Here is a 26262-nt window from a genome sequence, read left to right on the forward strand (position 1 = left end):
GTTCTTTCACTGAAATCCCAAATAGCTACAAAACACATGTGTTTTTATAAATTCATCATGGTGCAAGTATGACAGTATGCATACTGTCAATACATTTGAGCTCTGTTAGCTTCTCAGCAAGCTATCCCAGGCAGCAGCAGGCTGCCTCAGGGTTCAGCCCACAACACATTTTTGCAGTTATTTCCCAACCCAGCAAAGTTCAGGGACTCCATGTTTTTAACTCCTGTCAGTCATCCAAGCTCAAATCCTCAGTCACACACAAATGAAGATGCCCAAGTGCGAGGTGCCAAACACTCCGTTTTGCTAAGGTGAGATCCACGTGTCAAGCAGCAGGTCTGTTTTATTTATAAAACTGAATGTAGCTATAACATTTTCCCCAAGCAGTGGCATTACTTGACCATGCCATTCACAATGCAATGACTAACAGATACCCTATTTTTAAGCCTATTCTATTTGTTCCACACTAGGAAATGGAAAATCTGAATTCCTGTTGTTCAACTCTTGCGCCAGATATAGTACCTTATTCCTTTTGTTTGGAAAGTTTCATTTCCAAACACCATCCATTACTCAAACTGTATTAATGCAAAAAATTTACCATTCAAATAGTTTCCAGTAGGTCTCACCAACAGGATGGTTTTTTTCTGGTGTTATGACTAGCTACCCTTACTTCAAAAAGCTCCACTTGGCACCACCTTTTAACCCAAATGCTTTCAAAATATAAGTGGGATTCTTGCTGGTTCAGGAGTTTCAGCTGCCAGTAATTCGCTAAGTGTGAGCATCACAGGAATGCTCTAGACAGCAGGGACCACTGGAAACTACTCAGATGTTTTAGCACCTTAATCTAGGGTAAATTATCTGAACCAAAAGCATTTGGTTTGAGTATTGCAGAACATCACTGGCTGAGTCCCCAGCTGCCTGTCGCTGTCCTACACCACCCCAACAGCAGCTTGACTTCTCTGGGATGTTTTACCCCATAGCACATTGATGGAGAAAAAAAACCTGAATTGAGATCCTCCCTGGGTGAGCGTTTGGGAAGAGCAACACCCTTGGCAATGCACGGGGCAGACCAGGCTGCCCCGGAGGCCGTGTATTATGGGATGCCCATGGCCACCCTGCTTCCAATTCTGGCTGCAAAGCTGATCTTTAATATCTTTAGCTTTTCTCATCCTTCAAAAAGCGTAATAGTATTTCTGATGGAAAATTAATTAAACATATTGACAGCCACGATTTAATTGTTGGAGATGAGATAACCTTTAGGAAGAAGTCAAAGAAAAAAACATGCCTTAAAGTAAACCTTTCTAGGACAAAACAGTAGCATGAAAACAAAGTTTATGTTTACTCTATCACACCTGATTTCATCCCGTCGCTACATCTCAAGTTCAAAATTAACCACTTACATTTCTGTAGACGAGAAAAATGTACCCATGGTTTATTTTCTTTTGAACTTCATCCAAAAAGTCATGCACGGAATATATCAATAGGTGTTTGTGATCTGAATGCTGCTACATCACACTAGTACGTAAACCAGGACATCAAAATTGATTAACAGTAACAAGAAACAAAACTCATACTGACCCAGTTCCTCTGATAAAACTTATAGTACAAGTGCCTGTATGGCATACGGAAAAATAATGAAGATATCAAGCCTTTCACGTTTAATTAAAGCTGCAACATCCAAACACTCAAGTGGGACTGAAGTTGCCTTTGGCCAGGTGTCCCGTGAGCGCAGCCCCTTCCCCAACACCCAGCCATCAAAATCAGTGATGCTTCCCATCATCTAATGCCCTATGAGACACTCTGCTCATGCGTGAGTCCCTCCCCTCTTGAAAATGTGTCCCTGGTGAACAAGGGCTGCCCAGACCTCCCCTCTTCCTGCTGCAGCAGCAGCAGCAGCAGCAGCGTTGTCTCAGCAGAGGTGGCTTTGTCTCTGCAAGACTGGATGCCCTGACAGTTGTTGAAGGGCAGATTCATGGCCGGGGAAACCTGTTCTGCCTCCACTTCCTCTCCAGTATACACAGGACTTCAGATGGGAAGGGGTGGAGAGGCACCACCAGGACTTCCAGTCACTGATACTTGGGGGAGCACCTAATTTCAGTCAGTGTCAATGACAGTTGTGTCAAACCAAAGCTTATTTTCTTTTCAAGGTGGGTCAGAATTTACTTACCTGCCCAAACAGCAAACAGCCAACAAAGCAAGCTGCAGTCAGCACGAGATGAGTGCAAATAATTGGGGGGGGTTTGCAACTAAAAAGAGGAAAGAGTGCTTCCCCCCTCTCCTCCCAACTCCACCCAGAGCAAACCAAGCACAAAAGCCTTCTGTTCAGTCTTCGAAGTAAAAATCCCCTGGCATTTCAGTTTGTTTGACAACATGCTGTTAACTGAGGTTAAAAACTGCGGAAATATGTTGATTTGGAACACAAGGACTCCAAGCATGCATCTGCCACCATTTCTGTGGTTACATATGCATAGGGACATCTCTTCTGATGCATTTTCTGTACAAACAAATAATTACAAAGAAAAGAAAAAGGAAATAATGATATGGGGTAATTCCCATTAAGATGCTTCCAGTACCCTCTGTCACATGGCAGTCAGGACACTGCAGCCAGAGATGAAAGGGAGGGAATAAGTTCTGTGGCTCTAGCCCTGACTCTTTGAAGTGCTAAAAAACAAACAAAATGGAATTTCCCTGGTTGGAAAAATCTTTGGGTGAAATACCTTTTTAGTTACATTTTTAATAGTCATAGAATTGGATTGCACCGCTGGGAAGGGCAAAGACTAGAACTTGGCAGCTCCAAATCTGCAAGTTACAATTAAAAGGCTTTCAAGCAGTCGAGTTCAGCTTTCACTACCAGCAAAACTTCTGTTGGCAGCTGCAGGCGTGGCTTCTAGTTGTAAGAGCTTGATGCCTACTGGGTTAAAAGTGCTAACTGGGGACTCTGAATGGCTTCACCAGGGGCAAATCCTGTATGACAAACTTAGTGGTTTTCTATGATGTATTAACCACAGCAGTGGACACGGGTAAACCAACGGAAGTGATCTATCTAGACTTCTGTGAAGCCTTTGACACGGTCCCCCACAGCATCCTCCTCTCTAACTTGGAGAGATATGGATTTGATGGGTGGATGGTATGGTGGGTAAGAAATTAGTTGGATGGTCATATTCAGAGAGTAGAAGTTAATGGCTCAATGTCCAGATGGAGATTGTCACTTGATGACAAGAGGTGTCCCTCAGGGGTCTGTACTGGGACCAGTGCTGTTTAGGACGTTCATCAATGATATTGATAGTGAGATTAAGTGCACCCTCAGCAAGTTTGCAGATGACACCAAGCTGAATGTTGCAGTTGCCACACCAGAAGGATGGGATGTCTTCCAGAGGGACCTAGACAGGCTGGAGAAGTGGGCCTGTAAGAACCTCATGAGGTTCAACAAATCCAAGTGCAAGGTCCTACACCTGGATCAGGGCAATCCCCAATTTCAATACAGGATGGGGGATGATGTGATTGAGAGCTGCCCTGCAGAGAAGGACTTGGGGGTGCTGGTTGATGAGAAGCTCGACATGAGCCGGCAATGTGTCTTTGCAGCCCAGAAGCCCAACCGTGTCCTGGGCTGCATCAAAAGAAGCGTGGCCAGCAGGGCAAGGGCAGGGATTCTGCCCCTCTATTCCTCTCTTGTGAGACCCCACCTGGAATCCTGACTGTAAGAAGGATGTGGAGCTGTTGGAATGGGTCCAGAGGAGGGCTACAAAGATGATCTGAGGGCTGGAGCACCTCCCATATGAGGACAGGCTGAGAAAGCTGGGGTTGTTCAGCCTGGAGAAGAGAAGGCTTCAGGGAGACCTTATAGCGACCTTCCGGTACCTGAAGGGGCTACAAGAAAGCTGGGGAGCGACTTTTTACAAAGGCTTATGGTGATAGGACTAGGGGGAATGGCTTTAAATTGGAGAGTGGCAGATTTAGACTAGACATAAGGAGGAAATTCTTCACCATGAGAGTGGTGAGACACTGGCACAGGTTGCCCAGGGAAGCTGTGGATTCCCTTTCCAACCCTGAAAGTGTTCAAGGCCAGGCTGGATGGGGTCTTGGGCAGCCTGATCTAGTGGGACATGGGGGTTGGAATGAGGTGATCTTTAGGATGCCTTCCAACTCAAACCATTCTATGATTCTACAATTCTCTGTGAACAGACCATCAACAGAACAGCATCAAGAAGTCATGCTACGTTTTCTACCAAATACTTTAAAAGCACTTAAAAAACTTCATCATTGCAAAATATCATTTTTGCCTGTAAAAAAGGTTTCTAAACCAGTTGTGCCACAAGAAGCAGGATGAAAGAAACTTGCTTTCTTATGGATTCCCCACTCTACAATGGGATTTTTTTGTTTTTGAAAAAAACCCATAAGGTGGCAGAAGTGTTGCAGAAGGATAGTGCCTTTCCCTTCCCCGTTTTGCTTCTCAGCTCCACAATTATTTTCTTCCCTTTGCTCTCATAAGAGGCACTAGCAGGCACCTTTCTATTGGTCTATTTACCATCTTCTCATGGAAGTCCTGTGTACCTGGCCGGACAGCAAGAGTACCTGCAATATAAGTTCGCCAACACGGTTTCTGCCTGAAGCCCTCTTTGTGGAGCTGGTGCAGAATTTGCTGCACCATCTGGCAGTGTGTAATCAAGAGGCGCACAGGGAAATTGAGATGTTTGGAAGCAAAGTATCTAGCATCTGCAAGTAGCAAGCAGCCTTATAGCCAGCCAAGCTGTGGTGTCATTGGCAGAAGTCTGCCATTTCCAGATCCAGGCTAGGTGATTTTGCAATGTCAGCTGAGGAAGCACTTGGTTTTACAATGATTTGGGACTGCTCTGTTATTCATACTGACTAATGGTAACAAAATGGCAACCTTCTCGTTCATCCTAGGCAATAGGTGACAGCTCTGCCAGCATGTCCTTGGGCTATAATGAGTTACACTGTGGGTAACAAAGCAAATGCATCTCTTCAGTGCATTTCCTTCTCTGCTAGCACTCAGCCATCTATTTAGATGCACAAGAAATTCTGTCTGACTCAGCTGGCCACGTGAAGGCATCTCTTGTCAAGGAAATGAGTGGCACTGGTATCCGCTGTCTGCCCTTACTGCTCACCATCGCCTTGTGCCATCCAGCCCACACAGGCAGCACAACATCTCAGGATTTAGTGCCATTCTCATCTGCCCTAAGGTATAATAAATTGATTTCCAGTAGGACTTCAATAGCTTTCTTTAATAGCTCTGAAAGTTTCCTTCACGCCAGAGATCTCAGAGCCAAGCTGTAGAATGGGGCTGTTTCTATTGACGCCTCACTCATACTCAGTGACTTCTTTCTGGCCTCATAAGTGTGTCTGATGCCTGTCCCTCCCTGATCACACAGTAGCTCAAGGTCACTTGAGACAGAGACCTTCTGGAACCTGGTGTTTGCAAAGCACCTACATCATGGTGAACTTTGGTGAACAATTAATCACAGCTTTTAACCTGAGCAGTTGTTCTCCCCTCCTCCTCACAGCTCACGCATCTGTCACAGCCCTCAGCAACACTGACATCTGATGAGCAATGTACCCCTAAAACAAAACAGCAGCACCTTCCTTCCGTATTGACATTCTTTAATGTGGAAACTGGGCTATGTATGAAATGGCTCTGGCAACATGTTGGATATATAAGGGAGGCAAGGGCAGAGAGATCAGGTACTGAGCAGTACTGTTATCCAAATACATTTTGGAAAGCTTTTGGAGTAGAAGGGAGTTACAGGACATGTTGATGTGTTAATACATTGCCACGCTCTATGGAAAGGAAAGGTTGGATATTTATTACTAACTAGCACAATACTCCCCCAAAATTGTGCTAGCTCCTTCCCTACATGGTTCCACAGGCTGACAAAGCATGGAAAGTTCTTGTTAAATGTCTCTCCCACACAACACAATTTGGCAGAGAGATTAACAGCATCACGTACTGCACCTTCTTTTTAATCTCATGTAAAAATTTTGACTGCTGAGCTACTCTCCTTAATCATCAGTGAGCCATTAGAGCAGCTCCTCAGTGAGTACACGCTGGAACACTGTACTATGCTCCGAAAGCTTTTTGACCTACCTACAGGAGCTATGTTACAGCAGCACTAGCCTATAATTAAGGTTGTGTCAAAGTTTCCATTCCATAATGCTGCCCTGAAAGGGGAGAGCATGCAGAGCTGAAGGCACCTAGGAAACTCATGGTTCCTTATCAAATTGCATGGGAATTTGTTTAGTATTTTTCAAAATGTTTCAAAAATCATACAAGTTCTTTAGTACATTTGAGACTTCAAACTGAATACCTAGCCGTGACTCACCTCAATGAATTCAAGACCCATGTCCCTTCTTGAAGATTTCCCACAGCATAAACTGCATTATTATTTACACGAGCCTGAAGTATTTCATGTCATCTTGCCTTGAGATCTAAGAAGTCTTTACTCATACTACTAGTCCTGCAGCATAACCAGTTTAGTTTTCCCTGCTTACTGTGAGCACACTCCATCAAAGTAGACTCCTTTATCATGCAGCAACACTGGCCCTTAAGATGAGCTCAGGAATACAGTACAGATTGTGTGTGTATGTTTACTTGCTATCCGATTAAATTATGTAGTCTCCTTAAAGCATAAAAAAGCTGCCAGAAAATGCCTAAGTTCTTAGCTTTAAAAATGATTTAAGAAAATATATTCACTTGTACTTTTAGAAATAATACCATAGTTGTGCTTGGCTGAACCTTGAAATACAGAGATCCCAATCAGCAGCACCATGACTGGTATGGCCATTAGACCTGTCTACTTGGTTCCCAGTGGTGAAGGAAGGTCAGCTAAATACAGATGTGCAAGTGAAGAATAAGTAAGTAGAGGCTTACTCTTTGTGAGCCTCAAAAATCAGGGAGAGAGTAGGGAGTTAAGAGCTACTTCATGCTGCATGAGCAACCTGGTGATGCAGAGCACGTGTGGCACAGGTCCAGCTACTGGATCAGAGCTATTATTACAAAGGGGATCGTTGTAGCAGTCCCTACAGCAGTAGCATTGCCAGGTGAATGAAGAACGTGGAGGACTGCTGTGCCCACCATAAGGAGGCACACATGGGGGCACATTTGTTCAGGTAAAGTGCCAGCTGACTTCTGATTCATTTGTCCTTACTGAGCAGGGGATCAACCAAAACAGAGGTGAGTCCCTGTGGCCTACTACACAGAAATGCTTCAGCTCCTGAACTCTTTCAGTAACTGTGGAGTATAACAATCATCTCAGCACCTTGTTTCGAGCCATACCAGGCCAGTGTGACTAAATTCCATTTCACAGAATGGACAAAATTTTAAGAGTGGAAAACAAGAGCTACCAAGGGCCATGCAACTGCTTTTTATGCCAAGTCATGTATTTCCCCAGCTCAAATAACATCTATAAAATTCATCCTTACTTAGAATCATAGAATTGTTTAGATTGGAAAAGACCTTTAGGATGATCAGAGTCCAACCATAAACCTAACCCTGCCAACTCCCACTAAACCATGTCCCTAAGCGTTACATCTACATATCCACGGTCTTTTAAATACCTTCAGGGAGGGTGACTCAACCACTTGGGCAGCTTGTTCCAATTCTTACCATAACAAAGGCTCAGTCCAACATGATTCAGTTCCAAACCTGGAAAAGGCAAAGAATATTCTATGCTACTGTTAAAAGCACTTTTATGCAGCTGGTCCTATTTGTATTATCCTGACAGTAACTCATACTAAAAAATGCTTTTGGATTAACTCATCTGTTTAATTCAAATATGCCCTGTGGATTAGCATCACTTTATATAGTGACCATAATGAGCTGGGCATCCAAGCTTCACCTTTCACATTTGTAAGCAGCCAGTTTTCACTGTCCATGTCCGATGTGTCCCTTTTAAGCAAATGGCTTTAAGAAGAAAAGTTGACAAAAATACTTTGATTTTTTTCTCACAATACTTTAAACATGTCTAATGGCTATGTAACACCAGCAGGTTTTACTCTCGTTTATATGGCACAAAGCTAGGCCAGGGCAGTTGGTAGAGTGAAAGATAATGCGATACAAACAGAATTGTATCCCAGGTATTTTCTGTTCTCTGGTGTAAAATCATACCCTGCTTTTAACAGTTAGCTTCACTGCTGGTTACACCTTCTTTGAGCTTAAATACAAAAATTGGAGTAAAAGTAGTTTGAAAAGGTATGATACGAAGACCTCTGCAAAACTACAAGCATTAACTGTCACTGCAAGCCTGTAATGCATGCAAGGCTTTCTATAACCTACTTCTCCTGTTAGGTAAGCATTGCAGCGATGACTTCTCTGCAGTGACAAAAAACTTCTCTCCACAGAATTGCTACACCCCAGCATAACCAGCCCACATAGAAAATGCTTTACCATTTGGATTAACCCCCTGTTACGGTATGCACGCTGTCTTGCCTACAGCAATACTCAGATATGCATGTTTCTCAAGGAGTGGAAGTAACCTTGCTGTGAAAGATTGGAAACACGTTCGATGTTTTTAGAGGTTATAAAGCACAAACTACACAAACAGAAACAAAGATCTTCAAAACCTGCATTCTTGTGGCCTTCTAACAAGTTGAGATGTGAAGCTAACTGCTAGCTATGTTTCAGTAGTTAACCTGCTTTGAAAATGAAGATTTCTTAGCAGGCTGATGCAAGCACTTTATATGTGTAAACTTTTTCTCATGAATGCGGAATAAGGGATCAAATGGTTCAGTTTGAGCTAAAGTAGAATCAGTTTTCTAACTTTTCAGCTAAGCCTCGTCTAAGTAATTTCCTGAAAGTTAATTACGTGTGTTACAGACACCATTTCTCTCTAGAAGTGTTAACACAGAGCACTGGTATACAGAAAGCCTTTGCTTATTCTTATTCCTATAGTAGCCAAGTCTATCCAAAAGCTGATAGAATGCTGTAAGTGAAAGGGGATAAAAAGGGTCATATCTGCAGGGAGAAGCAGACATGACAAGTGACCCCAAACTGACCAACAGAGTATTCCATCCCGTATACATCATACTCAATATAAAACTGAGGGATCACAAGGGGCAAGCTCTCTTCTTTGATGTCCAGTGTCCAATGTGGACATATTTTGTCTTTTTGCCCCTGATTCCAGATCCATGCATGCCTGGATCCAGTTTGAGTCCAGCTCTCTCGTGCTGCTGAGTCCAACCCGGGACCTTTTCCTTGTGCCTGCTCTGCAGTGTTTGTGGTAATGTAGTTAACAAGCGAGAGAATGATTTTGTGTGTTTGTGTATATTTTTATTATTTTTGTATTAATAGTATTTTCCTTATAATTATTATTGTTTCTTTAAAGCTCTTTTAGCTTTAATTTCCAACTCACAAGTGTCCTTCTCTCATTTCCCTTTCCTCGGGGGTTGGGATTGGGTCCACAATGGCTTGCATTTAGCTGCCAATCAGGCTGGGCTGGGGCTGAACTCTTACAGTGGTATTAATAAAAGTAGGTAGAGTACCATGTGGCACATTGCATCACAACTTACTGCCTAAATGGCTTATGATAACCCATAAAAAACGTATTCTGTTACAAGATTTCCTATACACTACAGATATGCTTCAAATCAACTATATTCAAAGGCATCAGAGACAAGGAATATTGTACTTTTGTTATCTCATAGTGAAATTGTTTCTTTCCACATCTGCTACTGTGGTGGGAACCTTAGCTGAAGGTTGAGTTTTTAGTTTTATTCAATAGCATGCAATGACATTGCTTGATATTTAGCTCCACCTACGGGCACCACCACATACCTCTTTCAATTCACTAAAATTAAACAATTTAATTATGCTTTAAAGCTGTAATTGTACAAGTCTTCCCCACCCCACAACTCCAAAGAAAAAAGTATATGCCCAATTCTGTTGAGAACTGCAATGAAGGAAGTAAGTTATTATCCAAATCATACAGCACGCAGTCTAGTTAATGAAAAGGAGAGGAATGAAGGGGGGAAAAAGACAACACAGACGACTGCATTTTAGAAATGAAACAAAAATAAGATTCAATGTCTGTTTTTAGAGTATATATAAAATTACATTCTTATTCTCTAAGGCATTCCTACTGATTGACTCGTAAAGTTATGAGAAAGACAGACTGTTTTATTTAATAGTCCTGACAAGAGAGACACTGTAAGGAAACAAGACTAGGATGACTTCACCAAAATCTACTTAAAAGCCTGCCAGGTTTTGAAAGGTGCATTTTAAAGCTTTAGAAGAACTATTACAGAAAAAAGTTGAAAAGATAGTAAGAATCAGGAGACATAAGTGTATGAGGTAAGAGAGAGGGGCAAGTAACAATAGGATTTTGGCAGAGACCTGACAGTATAACATTTCAACCACCGAAATACACAGAGGTAGAGAGCTCACAGAGGAGGTCCAGAACATGCCTAACCCTAGCAGCGTCCCTAAGCAGAAAAAAAGTACATGACATTCCCACAAAAGACATTTGATTGAAGTAATGCTAATGTCTACCTAAATGACACTTAAAGGACCTCTTCAGCTTTTCCACTTTAGCACTCTTATAGTCTTGATATTGGAGTAACTCCAAATATTCAAGAGACAATGTTCATTGGCACAAAAAGACTCAGAAGACATACATATTTTCTATGTCTTTCTCTTCAGGAAATCCTATTCTATAAAACTTTTAACTCAAATAGTGAGGCTTCAGATAGGAAATTGAACAAAATGGATTTGGAAATAACAGAGTTGTGAGCAAAACTAGTCTGAGATAGAGTCTATCCTGGTTAACAAGCAAAGCAAGTTGAAAAGTAATTAAAAGGTGATACATATTACAAAAAAAAAAAAAGTCAAACTCCTGCCAGTACTTTAGGGCTCTCTGTATGGTTGCTTATCTTTGAATGAGCTGCTCACTGGACTCAAAAAGTTTTAGAGTAGCATAGACACCATCAAAACTTCCAGAGATTTAGAGAAAGGTACACAGCAACTAGCGTCACACTCACAAGTCTGATTTGTTTCTAAGCCTACAGAAGTACTGTACAATGTACCCTATGAGATGGGGAATTGATTATGGCTTGGCCAGCTACAGATGCACAACATCAGAACACAGTACAACAGGCACCAGTAAAATAAATGATAAGCACATATAAATGACAGTAGGAGACATGCAACACAGAATAAACAGAACATCCAGTATAATTTCACTAGGATTAAGAAGGGATATGACACCTTGGGTGAATATAGGAAAAGTTCTTATTTGCACTTACAGGTTTCATTTAAGTGGGCTGTGGTAGTAATAAAGCTGCAAACAAAATAAATTCCTGGCGTAACTTCAATGGCAAGAAAACCCCATCCCAACAAATTTGCACTCTATGAAAAGGATTGAGACTAGGAAGTGCAAGCTTTAAATATATAATTACTTCTAATATGAAAGTCATTACTGACAGATTTCATATCCAGTGGCAAAATCAGCACCAGACTGAAGACTACTGAAAAATTTCTGGTCAGTGCTCTCCCTGTGCTGTGCTACAAGCATACAAGACCTTTGCAAATCCATTGTAAAGCCTGTGACAAAGTTTTGAAGCCACTAAGCTGTACCTATTCTTGGGTAAGAGAAAAGGTGATTTCAGAAAGAAGACTGAGGAAATGCTTGTAAACCTTAGATGCTCTCAGGCTTTTGGAAATAGGGAGTAATACCTTGGAGAAGGAGGGCAAGGGTGGGAGCAGGAAGCAACATAAGGAAGAAGTGGAGCTTCTTGATCTAGTCTTTGAGAGGCAGAAAGTCCAAAACAGAACAAGTGATTTAATTGCCAGAAGTGAAAAAGTGCCACTTTGACCCTCTGTTTCTTCCTCTACTTTTTCAACCTTCCATAGTTAAACTCCCATCAGTTTATTTTGTTTCATACCTCACATGGAGTGTACCACAGTAAAAAACAACTGCCGTTTGCCATCTCAGCAAGACAACAGAGACACTATAATTGTAGTTACACAAACACAGACCATGTAAGTGACAAAAAGTTTCAAGTGTGATAGCCACTATTTTATCAATGGGAATTTTGTCAGAGAAGATACATCCTGCCCTCCCAGATCCAACCTGTCACCTACCATTGAGTCACATTTGTGTTGTACAGTATCTTGGGGGATGTCTCATCTTTGTTATTACATGGTTTGTTTTCTTCTTTTTAGGCACACTAAGCAGGTACGATTTTCTGCAGAATGCTTCTGAAGTGCACTGGGCAAACCAGGATAAAAGCAAATACAACAGAAGTGCAACAACTGAACCCAAGACCTAGTAAGTGAATTTCTGAACTTAGTCTATGCTTTGACTTAAGGTCTACCCCTTCCCATCATTCTGTATGTTTGGAACTGGGAGAAGGTTTGGGACACAGAAGAAGCTGCAAGATACAAATAGATATAAATCACAATTTCAATTTAAAAATCTTGTCTTCCCCAAGACATTCTTTCTAGTGTCACAAAGCAAAACTTGACTAGGCAAGTGATTACGCCTAGAGCAAAATCCATGCCGTAACAGTTAAAACGGTATGAGAGAGAGTTGCTGGAGTTCATTCCTTCCCCACCCTTGACAAGTCTGAACTACACAGCTACTAATACACTTGTGCAATATTTCAAATATCGAAGTTACTACACTTGTTGTTGCTCTGAAAAAAAAAACCCTGGTTAGAAACAAACTCTAGCCTTAGATGTTGTTGAATTCACCTTGGCAACAATAAGGTCCTTAATGTAGTAATACATGCACAAACACATAATCAAACAAAACGAACATGTATCACTAAGCAAAAAGTCTTGCAAAATGACAAATGCTACTGATCACTTAAAGATTTATGGAAATTGTGCATGCTATTCTTTTGCAGAGGGCAAATAAAACACGAGTTATACTTCCAAAAAGAAAAAAAATTAGGTCTTCCATGCAAAGCAGAATGGCTCGGCTTGAATTGCCGTTTCACCTTTTATCTTTTGTTAAATCACTTACAGACCAAGTTATTTCTATTACTCTCTGCAGAAATTACCTTGGATGGACCTGCTATTAATGAATGGCAGCACTTCACTATTTCAAACCATTTCTGTGTATAGAACAATTTCTTACAATCACCAATACTTCTTAGTCATACGTATCAAGAAGAATGTTCAGCATTAATATCAGTAACTCCTTTCTGCTGTGAAAGGATTTCTATCCGTATTGAGAGTGAAACCTTCAATGAGTTTTTGCATTATATGTTTTGCAACACAAAGACTTACAGTTACTAGGTAAAGCCGTTTGAATACGGATACATTTTCATATTCCAAGAGCTTTAAAGAAAGAATTACTCATGTTGTAAAAGAAAACTGGTAAGGATATTATGAATGCACAGGGAATACTATAGAATAGTAAGATGCTGATACATTTATTAGAAGCATGTCAACTTCAGGCACAGAATAATCAGTTTTTAACTGGAATGTTCTGGACTGCAATTTATTTATTAGCAGATTCTCACACTTTGAATGAGATCATGCACGTCTCTTAAGCAGAAGGCTGAAAAGCTTTCTTCTGAACAGATTCATTTGGTTGGTAAGGATGTGACCTGGGACAATATTCTTACCTTCTTCAAATCAGAACTGTTTGGAAGCTTAAAGTTCACATTTTTGGTGCAAAATCTTTAACCAGTTTCATGCACAAATACCACACCATTTACTAGAAGACAATAAAATATTTTAATTTAAATATGTCTCATACTATACAACTGTATAAAATACTAACTAAGCATTCATTTGAACATTTGGAAAAACCCCAAACAAACAGAAAAAGCAAGCAACACACTCTAGTAGTGATAACAAAAGGTGGCACCAGCCAGGATATACAACCAGAAACACAAGCAAGTTACTGTCTCACAAACCTTTGTTTACAATTACCATCAGAAGGGGAAACACACTATAACCATCCTAAGAATTCCACAGTTTCTAGTGCCCACCTTACTAGGCAGATGTCAGTGTACTAAAATGACAAAAACAAGGTTGGTATTTACCATTCCTTTTAATTGATAGGTAGCACTGCTTTCTTAGGATTGCTAGGAAACAGAACAGCAACTACCTGTGTTTCCAATGCAGAATTAATGCTTTGATTGGTAATCATAGAAAGATGGAAAAAGAGACAAAACAGGAAGTATTCCAACAATTTTAAATTGAATGAGGTGAAACACTAAGTTCAGCAATAATTTAAGAAACATGGAAACGCTTAAAGGCAGTTGTGGCAAACCTACAAAGTTACTCTCAGTTTTATTTATTTTGTGTGTTAATAAGCTGTACATGTATCTGGCTGATTCTTGTATCTTAGTAACACAAAATAACCTTATCCATCCCCACATCCGTAAAACACAGCTCCAGCAATACATGACATTAGCTCTTCTTAACAATTAACATAGAGAGAGTGCTACTTCAGTTAGGTCCAGGACAGGCACCAAATACCAGTATTTGTTTAAATCCACAGGGCATACCAATCAAAACAGGATCATAACTGTATTACTGAAGTTCAACATATTCCTGCTCTCTGTAGTCACAGAATATCAATTTCCGTTTTGCTTAGTATAATGACAGGCCTTCAATAACACCATGTTTGCACACTATGCCACAGCTTGGAATGGAAACATTACACATCTTACTTTTTAAAATACATATGTATTTATGTATTTTAAAAAAAAGGTGTGAAGCTGGCCATTTAAGTAAATGTTTCACTTCAAACAGCACACAATGAACTTCTTCGTATCAACTCCAGCTACAGAACTCATTCTCAGGCCAACTGTGGCAAAAGCAAACCAACTGAGAATCTTGCTTTGATTTCTAAAAATATATTGAGAAGCTTCAAACATCTCCTCTCTAAAGCTGTAAGTGATATTTTCCCACAGATACTAGCTACTATCTCTTAAGAAAACTACTGAAACCCACTTCAAAGTGAGGACCTCCATTTAAAAAAACAGTAATAAAATACACTCCTGTAAGCTTCATTCCTCTAAACTTGTGTGTCATGAGCTACTGTCCTTAAACATTAATGTATAAAAAACACTACAGCTTCTCCCACATATACCAGTTACTTACATATGCATCATTACTTGGCATTAAGCATTTCTAAATACCAGGTTATTTTGGAAGCAAAGCTAAGAAAATTTATATTCATGGACATACAAAGCCAGTAGAAAAAGATACAAGTGTGCATTTTGTAAAACAGTTCACAACAGGAATGAACGAGGAAAAGGCACTCCATCTCTCTTAGCTGTTCTACACACTGTGTGCAACCTTTAAATCACAACAACGCAGATTCCCAAACTGAGTAGAGTTCATGTCTCTCCCTTACCACTGAAAAATTACCTTGCCATGAATATGCAACATTAGCTTTATTTATACATGTAAGAATTCTTTTTTTTTTCCAAGTGAGAAAGTCAAAGCTACAGAACAAATTTTATTGAAGATATAAATTATTTAAACTTAAATAATTTAAAATCAAGTTATTTAAGGAACTTTCCTATTGCACGTTTTTCCATTACTTTGCCAGATAAAATCCTATATAGGCATTTAAAAGGTTAAAATTTTAAAAGCACAAGTTACATAGCACCAAAATATAGTGCTGGAGAAATTGTATGCCTGCTGCAAAATGAGTGCCAATAAAACCAAATATAAATATATATGTATATACACATCTAATAGTAAGTCCAGGATGCTGAGATAATAAATACTTGAAACAATTTCCCAGATTTCCAGAAACATATGAGAAACTATAGAAAATAATGCAAAGTTACTTTAGAAGACTAAGAATACACATGCACAAAATGTGTTATAAGACAAAGGTTTATAATTCCCATACTTTAATCTTTAAACCCACCTCTGTTATCGCTATGTACTCCACAAAATGACTAGCCTATTAGTTTGAGAACTTATGCGAGTCAGAACAAAGGACGCTTCCCCCAGCTGCTTTATAATGGAACAGCCTACAGTACCCCCAGAAAATAATCCTAGTTTGTCCTGTTACGTCTCAAAATGTCATCTTCTGCTTATCTTTCTTTCCCAGTGATCTGGGAATACATGCATGACATCCATCAACCCGAAGCATTAAAAATAAGGATGAAACTTCCTATATTTTTTCAGAGCAAACTGATATTGGTATTTCTCCTGCCACAACTGCTGCTGTTGCCACCAAATCTGTGACCTGCTATTTCCACAGTAAATGTTTCCCTTGCGTACGTCTACTTGTAACCCTTAGAAATACAACAGCAGTTCAACTTAAATGGGTGGGAGTATATTCTGGCCTTCTGGTCTGAATAATTTTTGGTTTCGGTTTCTTTGTTTCTTCTTCCACATCATTTTCCTGGTCACTCTCACATACATGGACGACAACACTGGGAGTAGTGTCAGTTGCAGCATGTAGCTCATACTTCTCTCCTGAAAGTTAACATATTAGCAAAACTGGTTAAAAAGGATCCACTCTGTAGGAAACCATGAAAAGAAATTAATAAAAAGAAAGGAATATATAAAAATGTGTAAGTAATACACAGATGACAAAAGCCTGATGCCACAATACATTACATAGTGCAGGCAGGTGCACTGGCAACTATCTGGAAGCATTTAGGTTCTGTTTTAAAAGCAACATAGCTCAGTAGCTCTCTTAAAAACAACTTTATATAAATTACCTTAGGCGTTCAAGACAACATTCTACATGAGCAGTCATAAGTCTTCCTGGTGGGTTTTTGTCAATTTAAAGCCCACAAGACTGTCTATCCACTGTAACACATCCAGGAAGAACTTTGTTTTCCTGAATGATGGCAAAACCACAGGATCTTCCTTCCCTTCACAAGCTTTCACTGCTAAGAAAGCTGGATGCTGTCCTTCTCCCCTCACACAGAGGTGCTCCAATACTGTTCTGGCATTCTGTGGAGCAGCAGAGCCAGACAGCAGGCTTCAAGCACATATGATGTGAAACACTGACATAATACAGCCAGTGTGTAGAATTGCTATGATGCAAGTTTTACTGACTGCTGATCTGAAATCTATTTTTTCCATAATATAAAGAGCTACTTTAAAATCTAACCAGGTGTTAAATAATTTTAATCACATTAGATCAGGAAAAAAGCAAACTATTTCTTTTCATCACTTCCCTGATCAGCTTCCCTTAATTTTTTTCTTCTTGTTGCTTTGTACTCATTACCTCTTAGTGGACAGAATAGTCTCCATTAAGACCACTACAGTGATCTGCACGTGAGCTGTTCAAAGAGCTAACATCTGTGGCTAGCAGCACACTTTAGTGTGCCAAAGTTCTGAGTCTCTGCTCTGTTCCCCCAAGAAGTTTAGGGAGGGGAACTGGCACAAAGAGCAATTCCACGGGAATCTCTTGACTCCAGTTCTTTAGAAATGCACAAGCCTTTGTGCTAGAGTAACCCCTGCTCGCTCCTTGGTACCAACTCCATGTTCCAATGAACACTGCAGTCAAGAGGCAGAACTTTATGGGGCTCAACAGGCAAAACACACATGAAAAATCTCATGGGAAAAGGGATCACAGATCTGCCAATGAGCTTACTGCACGGCATCTCAATAACAGAACTTTCAGAGGAAAAAGGACCCAATTTTACTGCTCAGTAATCCCTTAAGTATTTATCTTAAGACCTACAGGGTTTTTTTTTTGATATTCCTAATACTTAAAAGGAAAGTTCGTAGTAAAAAAAAAGCAGCACCCATGGAGCAAGCTTTGAACTTCCATAAAATCAGTAAGTTGTAATGTTATTTATTTATTCATTCCATGTGTTTCATCAAAAACAACTTTTATTCTAACAAGCATAATCTTATGGGACTTCTGTTTCAAAAACAGACTTCAGGAAAATAAAATCTTTAATAAAAATATTTAGTGTATCGCCAGTATTCCTGAGGGATGGTTTTAAAGACCAACACGCAGGCTCACCTGCCTAGTTTACATATTACTGGGTAAACAAATGATTTGTGGCAGCATTTTATACCTCCACCTCTAACTGCAATATCTTTCCTATAAATTGTTCTCGCCATTATAATTAACACACCACCTAAAAGATGGTATTTATTAAAAATTGCCAATAATCTACCCCAATTTTTATGCCACTTTAAGCATAGATTTTTGTCCCTCCACAAACTGCAAAGGGCTGAATTTTTACAGGTAAGACTTCCCTAGTGGTTTGTGAGATGCAGGCTGTTTTCCCTAGAATCTTTAGATGTCAACAGCATACAGTCAACCATAAACTATTACATAGAAAGCTAACGTATGAGGTGCTAAAAGTTTTGCCCCACCCTCTTTTCTCCACCCCTTACTACTGACATAATAAGACGCATTCCCTAAGCTGGTAGGTAAACAGGCATATAAAAATACTACCGTGTATTGATTCAGACTACAGTTTTTATTCTCTTTGATATCACTATAAAGATGGCCAAATTTTCTCTCCCCTAAACATAACAGTACAGTTGCAAACATGTTAAATCAAAGATTCTGGGAAATATTTGCACCAATTCTCATTAAGAAGGTTCTCTTAACTGAGGTATAAAATGACATCAAAGGATGTGATCATTAATCACTGAACCATGTCAAAATAGGAGTTTCATTTAGTGGAACTTTACATCTATTTGGTTTAAAAATACAAATATCAGGTAGAACTGCCTATCTGTAGAGCTATCTATTTTCAATAAATAGATCTGTAAACAGTTTATACAGCATGGCTAGCCAAAATGACAAGCAACTTATAGGACAGCAGTAGAAATGAGGGATAAGTGTACGTTCTTAATACTTTTAGTTTAGACAATTGGGAAAAAAAGTGGAACTTGATATAAACTTCTTTCTCCTTCCAGAATGAAGATATCTCAAAGTTTCCAATAAATGAATAAATTGAAGCAGATGAAAATTAGAAGCAGCAAGTATGGGCAGAAATTTCTCCCTCTTAAATCCAAAAGAAAATTAGGTTGATACTGATAGTTTCCCGCCTACACATACTACTATCTCAGATGCAGAAGTAGTACCTCAGATCTACACAGCTGTTAGCCAGTTCATTGTCTCAATCTGAAATAGGACTTCCCTGTCTCTTCAAAATGAACGTAACTACGCAATTGCCTCTTCATTTTTAGGAAGCTGCTTCTTGAAAATTCTGATGAACAAGTTAATATATCACTGAAGCAAGATTAATGCTCTCTACAAACCATAAAACAGATCACTTTGTGGAGGTCTGGGCCCTCCAAGTGATCCTGTGGAATTACTATACATGTAAGAAACTACTATTTACTAATACTTTTTCTGATATTACAGATTTAATGAGTAGATTGTAATTAATTTGAGAAGTTCTAGAAATTCAGAAAGTTTAAGAAGTGTTTTACTCAACCAAAATTCTAGTGTTTCTACTTCTTACCTGGTCCTAACTTGGAGATAGCATATAAAAGGTCATAGTTAATGACTGGAGTAGCATCTTCTACTTGCTTCCAATCAACAGGTGGAGAGGCAGGAGGTGAAATCAAAAACTGTTTGTCTGGATTTGGTGGCGCCAGATGTGAGCTTCCAATGTGCAAAGTCTGAAAAAAGCATAAACACCAAAGCTGTTACCCTATTATCAATGAATCCATAATTCATGAGGAATTTTAAGGTTTGACTAGATGTTATGCTGTAACAGGCACTCAAGGTGGCAGCATGTAACTACATTATTGAAGAGAGCTACATGAAAGACCCAGCATACAAAATACAGACAAGCCATCACATTCGTTAACTCTGATGAAACATGCAATGAAGTATGCACATCTGCATTTTCTCATGATGGAGTTTTACAAAAATTTCACCAGAAAATATCTGTCCTTAAAACACTGAAGTAGGAGGAAGCTGGAAATGGGCTTTAAGGCCTAATGACAAATGGCATTGAAACTCATTACCACAAGGTGAGAGTAGTGAGAATTCTAGAAGGTATATAAATAAACTGGCTCCTTCAGGACTGTCCCTAGGGACATCTGAAACAGACACACATAAATTAATTTTCCCATTAAATTTATGTAGGAAAATACTCAGCAGCTATCAAAAAGTATCCACATTACCAGAACCTGAGGGTTTCACATCCTCAGCAGAGGATGCTAGCCAGCTACAGGGCTACAGAGACGGCAGTGTCCAAGTGCAAAAGTGTGCTAAACAAATGATTTGCACTAGTGAGAGCAGGATCAACAGGTAACAGCCCTGAACGTGCAGTTCCACGCTTTGGATTCCCTCAGATACTACTTGCATGTGCATGTGTGTGCATACATACTGTTGGTGGAGCACACTTGGCTTCTCCCACCACGTTAAACTCTTTCTTTGACCGTACTGATTACTGTCCTCTATTCTTTTCCCCAAGGTTAATCAAGACAATACAGACGAAGACATAAACACAAGATATGCAACAACTGCCAAATACTTGTAGCTGTAGAACAACCTTTGATTCTCTAATCAAACTGAAAAATTAACAGCGTTCGTTAGCATGACTGAGGACATGTGGAAGCTTATCACAAATAAGTTATGCTTTAGCACCTTTTAAGGATTATCACAAAAGACTTACCTGAGCAAAATATAATTTTATTTCCTTTCCAAGGAACTCTGTCTTGTGCAACTGGATTCTAGCATCTGCTGCAGATAAAGGGTTACTGAAATTTATTCGTACTCTTTTGAAGCTCTTAAAATACTGAAAGGTGATATCTCTGTCGTATGTTCTAAACAGTGATTCAAATTTGGCCTGAAAAGAAAGAACCAAAGAAAGTGAATATGTAACGCTACATTTTCTCTAAAGAACTATAGAAATAAATTGCAGTTTCTAGTAAGGGCATACTACAACTCTTGAATAGTAACGTATTTGTAACAGCTTACATTTAGTTTTCTTCTCTCTTTTTATAATAAATTTTTCTAATCTATCACTTGTTTTCTCTATAGCAGCTTTTTCCTTCCTTATTAGAAACAGATTATCTTTAGTAAGTGTTGGACATGATACTCTGATTTAGTGACATAGTAGAACTAGTAGAATTGGTAAGACATTGAAAATAAATATTTGCCTTACAAAATTAATATCCAAAGGCCTTGAAAAAAGTCTGCAAAGTGTGCCTTTGTCTAAGTGTGCAGTTTTCAAAGAAACCAACACAACAGTTCTAATAGAGAAAAATGAAAGAAGCATATTTGCAAACTAAATGTAATTTTCTCCAGTGACTCAGCATGCATAATAAAGGTCATGAACATCTCCTTTTTTAATAGCTGCTACTTTCATTTAGGAAAATGAGCTTACTATTACTGAAGTCTAATTTAATAGCTTCTTCTGTTTCTGGAACAAATTCTAAAAAGGCTTCCACTATCTTCTCTAAAAAATCTGAAGTACTAACCATACATCTCCTGAAGGGCCTTTGACATACTTTCTGTTTTGACTGTATGGTAAGAGTAGGTGACCAAAACCTCCTATCTTCATAGATCTGCAGCTGATTTAGTTTGCTGTCCTATCTCCATGAAAAGACTGAAGCACCTTTACCAACAGCTGGCTATCTCCATTTAGCACTTCAGGTTTGTGCTCCTAGGGCATTTATGCAAAACTGACTTGGCTAGTACTTATTATAATTTATATGAAGAGTGCTTCCATTTACTTCACGATGCCAGACCAAAGGAAGAGAAAGAAGCCAGAGGTTTTGAAGATGCAATGCTCTTGCCAAGTGTTTCAAGCTTGCATTGAGAACACAGTCTTCAGTTACAAGCTGTATTTCAGTGATAGCTATAGATCAAGCATTCTGATTTCAGACATTTTCAGATATTTTCTTTTCATAAAAGCTACTAGAAGTTCAATACAAAGCCAAAATAAATAAAAACTACGTAAAATCACATTGCCTCATTTCTTATTTTACTGTTGTATTTTGAATTAGTAGAAAAAAGCAACAGAGATTGAACAAGAAGGCAGCAATTACTTCAATATTTTGTTTTCTTTCCTAAAAAGCTCTGCTTCACAAACTTGCCACAGCTGTGTACAGAACTGCTCTATTTCAAAGATATTGTAAAATCAGAGCGGTCCTGCTTCTTGCTGAGCCATGCTTAAGCTTCTTCTAAATGAGCTCTGAAAGAAGACCGGGACCCTCTGACACAAAGACTGTATTTCCTAGCCTCCTGTACCCCAGAGAGCTGGATGCCATCGTGAAAACTAAGCCAAATCCACACTAAACTGTATTTTGAAGTTCACAGTCAACATTTAAACTCAGACAGTACTTACAAGATTTGTGAAATCTATATAGTTTTAAACATATATGATTATAGAGGTCATAAATGCCATGCTAGCAATATGACGCTAAACAAAGTGTTATTTTTGTCCTTAAGGTATCTTAGCAGTTAACAATTCACTGTATCAAGACTGGATTGCCTATGTTATATTAATTCTAATCAGTCAAAGATAAATCTGGGAAGACTAGTTTTAACAATATGCTCTTAATTACAGTGCCAGCCAAAAAATCCCATGAAAAGTATAAAGTGTACTGTAAATTATGTGAATTTTGCCAATCAAATTTATAATGTAAACATTTGCTGAAAACACATATGCAAGTGAAGAAGACACTATATAAAGAAATATGGAGGTAAATTCCAATTATTTTCAAAAACACATAGCTTAAGATCTAATGTTTTCCAGAGTCAGAGCCACTCATACAGGAGCATAGTATTGTGGGCTTGTGAGACCCAAGACCCTTACATCAAACTAAAGTTTTCTTACAAATCTAAAAACTATAAAGATACCTGTATTTTAAACAATGTGAAACAGCACACACATACTTCAGTATTCCAGTAGTTCACAGAAATAAAATAGAAAAGATAATGCGTACCCTTGTTTCTGCTTGATTGAAGACATCACTATCTGCCACACAGGCAATAAGAGAGCTAAAACTGTAGTTAAAATTTCTAAAATGCATTTTGTGCTTTGCCAAAGTGATATTTGCTGTTCCACAGAAACCACTGACTTTTAAGGAAGCCGTTGGTCCTGCAGGCAGCGTTTATAAGGGAAACAAGTCCAGCCCCTCAAAAAAAAAAAAGGAAAGGTTTCAGAGCATCCTGTATGTGACAGCGCATTCCTGAACAAAGTCCTGCATGCTTTCAGGCAGTCAGGAACAAAATGTAAGCTGCGACTGGAAAGAGGTGACGTCAGCACATTAGTCAGCTTCCCTATGCTAATTACCAGCGCTCGGGAGGATGGAAAAAACAGCTGAGGTTTGCACAGCAGCTGCTTTATCGAGCCTCTTGCAGCATAGTTTCCACTGGTAGTAATTCCATTCAGCACTCAGACAACATGCTCTTCACTGGAATGGGACAACCCATCTTAAGATGGAAAATGTTACTGCTAAAGCACCAAAGTCTAGAGTAATAGGCTGTAATTAGCCAGGAGGAAAATTTCAAGACTTCAGAATGGAAAACAAATCCCTCAGGTCAATAGCTTTTGGTAATTTTGTGGAAAAAAATACATGGACTGAAATTTAGAGATTGGGAGGAATTGATTTGGGAAAGTACTTTCCTCCCCCATTACGAAACAACTATAAGAATTACCATTCTTACTTTATTAAAAACTCAGAGCCTCAGACTGTTGGGAAGTTTTGGTTTTTGTTTTGGAGTAGTGGGTTTTTTTGGTTGTTTTTTTATTTGAAGAGGAGCTTCATCAGAAATCTGCTGGCAGGTCTTTAAGACACAACCTGGACAGCAGTGATGAGGTATGAAACCTACATTTCTGACATTTTCTGGCTTAAGGGTATTTGTATCCCAGTTTCAGAACATGTCTCAGAAAGCAGCACAGGACACAGTTTTTCTTTTTTTTACTTGGTTTTTTTTTGTTTTGTTTGTGGTTTTGGTTTTAAATCACTAGCATTTGCAGTAAGTCATTAAGTTTAAACTGAATCTTTTACAAGTTATTTGGAACTTTCATATGCAGCTTTAGATCAAAATTTATAATGAAGTCAAAATCATAACTGCATTTAGTTCATTTTACTATAACATGGGGCTATGACAGAAGCATCAATTTTTAGGAAATACTTGCAAATAACTGACCGTCATAACTTTAAAATCTTATCTCAGAAATATTTCATCATGTATAACTATTCAAATGAATTGCCTTCTCTGTTTTCATGGGGTCTACTTACTTGCTTAAAGTTAAGGATACTTACTGTGCCACAAGCCAAAATCCCCACTGACTGGTCAAACTCTGCTATTGTAGCTATCTTTGTGTAAAAGTTATCTTAGTATGAATGACTACTCGGACCAACTTCCAACCTTTCCTTAGAAGTCCCACCTAAAGATAAGCTCTGCTCAGGAAAAGAGAAGGTGACTTGAAGGACAACTCAACAACTGGTATAGATGATGTCAGTGAGACCAAACTCAACTCTGAACAAAAGTAACAGTTAACAAGCCTCCAGTGCTCCAGGAGCACCTAACATACTGAGTGCCTGAAAGACAGAAGGAAACAGCAGCTCCTTTTCTCTCCCTGAGCTCCCATAAAAATGGGATGCAGTGGCTACCCAGCCACTCAACATCACTGATATCTGGCTGGGCACAAACATAATAAGAACACATCCAAGTTCCCAAGTTCACTACATGTACCCAGAAATCCAGATACTTAAGAAGCGGATTCATAAACAGCCATCATACCATACAGTGAACCACCCGAGCACACACAGAAAATCATGCCAAGTATGTCTTGAATCCTGCCCTTACTCTGGAATTAGGTCATCCAGTGTCTTAAGGACTTCGGAAATGGAAGCACCAAGCATGACTCCATATACCAGCAGTCAGGATGCTCATCTGGAAAACTCGGCCATGAATCACATGAGCATAAAAGGAAAGCAGGCTTTCCACATCCTAGATGCTACAGGTACTGATAAGAAAGTAAAGAAGGTCCTCCGATTAATCTACTGAGTCAGAGTCACTTGGTATATTCTGAGGCTACCGAGGTGACTGCAGCATCTCTGTGGGTGACAGGTGGAAAGAATATTTATTTTGTAGAGCCTCACAGGGCCTACACAGGAGGCAGCTTGAGCTGCTCAACAGAATGAAGCCTTTAGCAACCTAGCTGCAGACATTTATATAGCTAAGCGTGTCAAAGCTTCCTAGCAGTCCAGTGACTGCAGAAGTCTTCAAAAGCCCTGTTTTGGACTTCACAGCTCGAAGTAGGACAGGTAGATCCTTGGCACTTGCATCCCGTTGTAGACTTACATTTTTAGGCCTAGATGCCATGAAGAAGAAGACATTAAAAATATTTCTGAGTGCCATCCTCAAGGCCACCTACACATAGTACTGAGGTCCATGGAAAAGGCCTTTATAAGTCTTACAACAGCAACCTTTTAGATATAGTTTGTCACCTAAAACAGGACTATAGACTGCTGTACTACTGTGGCAGCTGTAAACAAACCAACTAGTTTTGAGAACATTTAACACCTCACAAAACAATTTTTCAGTCTTCTCCAGATTCAAAATAAATTTAGAGACTTCCAGTGTTAACACTAGGTTTTACTTAATACATTTAAAAAGACAAATAAAAGAAACCAGCCCTAGTCTGTTCCATTTTATCATTACCATCATTATAAGGTTCTGTCAGGAGTCACACAAACAATTCAGGAAAAAAAAAAAAAAGATAGTTTGCATACTAACAGTCCATTCACGGCACATAATAAACCAAGAACTAGTACTCTGGGAGGGGAACACTTGGAAGTGGTCTAATACCCTTACCGCTATACTTATTAGAACAAAAATGCAGTCTACTATGTCTCAATTACTGGATTAAATAAACTACTCAAGGTAGTTTACTTAATTGTAAAGGATTAGTAAATATTACCTAGACGGTAATATTTAATCCTAAAACCAGAAGGACTTAATTTCTCAAAAGAAGAAAAAAAGGACTTAGTTTCTCAGAAGAAAAATTAGTTCTCACTACCCTAGCTTCATTTAATGAAGTGTTATTTAAGGCAGCAGCATTATATTGAGAGCCCTGAGATCTGTTGCAGAAACCAAGAGTCAAGGTTATAAAACAACCATTACAAAATCCTGTCAGTACTGTAATGCTTCTTCTGTGGTGTTCGCATAACATTTGTGAACCACATGCTAACAAACTGTCTAGAACAAGAACACAGCAAGACTATCAGAACTTCTGGATTTGATGTTCTGATACTACTAGACTGCAGTTTTTCTTCTCCCTTGAATTGAGAGTTTGTTACTTTCTGTCTTCTCTTTGAGACTCCCTAGTGACCTACAGAAAGAGAACAAGGGCAAGGAGAACACCTGCTTA

At 39.1% G+C, this 26262-nt stretch overlaps 1 protein-coding gene across 2 annotated transcripts in view; it reads right to left on the reverse strand.

Moving 5' to 3' along the window:
- Positions 1-13370: 13370 nt before the first annotated feature.
- The window catches only part of RCAN1 (regulator of calcineurin 1), a 46805-nt gene continuing 33913 nt past the window's right edge, over positions 13371-26262 (reverse strand). Inside the window, exons 1-4 of one of the 2 annotated variants that reach the window (XM_069871983.1) lie at positions 22823-23241; positions 20545-20718; positions 19381-19540; positions 13371-16408 (exon numbers count right to left, since the gene is read on the reverse strand). In XM_069871983.1, the coding sequence (XP_069728084.1) occupies positions 16245-16408; positions 19381-19540; positions 20545-20718; positions 22823-22909 (585 nt within the window). In that variant the 5' untranslated portion in view covers positions 22910-23241 and the 3' untranslated portion in view covers positions 13371-16244. Of the gene's footprint in view, positions 16409-19380; positions 19541-20544; positions 20719-22822; positions 23242-26262 lie in introns of those variants that run through there. The other variant, XM_069871973.1, reaches the window with a different exon arrangement.

This window comes from Phaenicophaeus curvirostris, chromosome 1 (assembly GCF_032191515.1).
Source record: "Phaenicophaeus curvirostris isolate KB17595 chromosome 1, BPBGC_Pcur_1.0, whole genome shotgun sequence".
Lineage (NCBI taxonomy): Eukaryota > Metazoa > Chordata > Aves > Cuculiformes > Cuculidae > Phaenicophaeus > Phaenicophaeus curvirostris.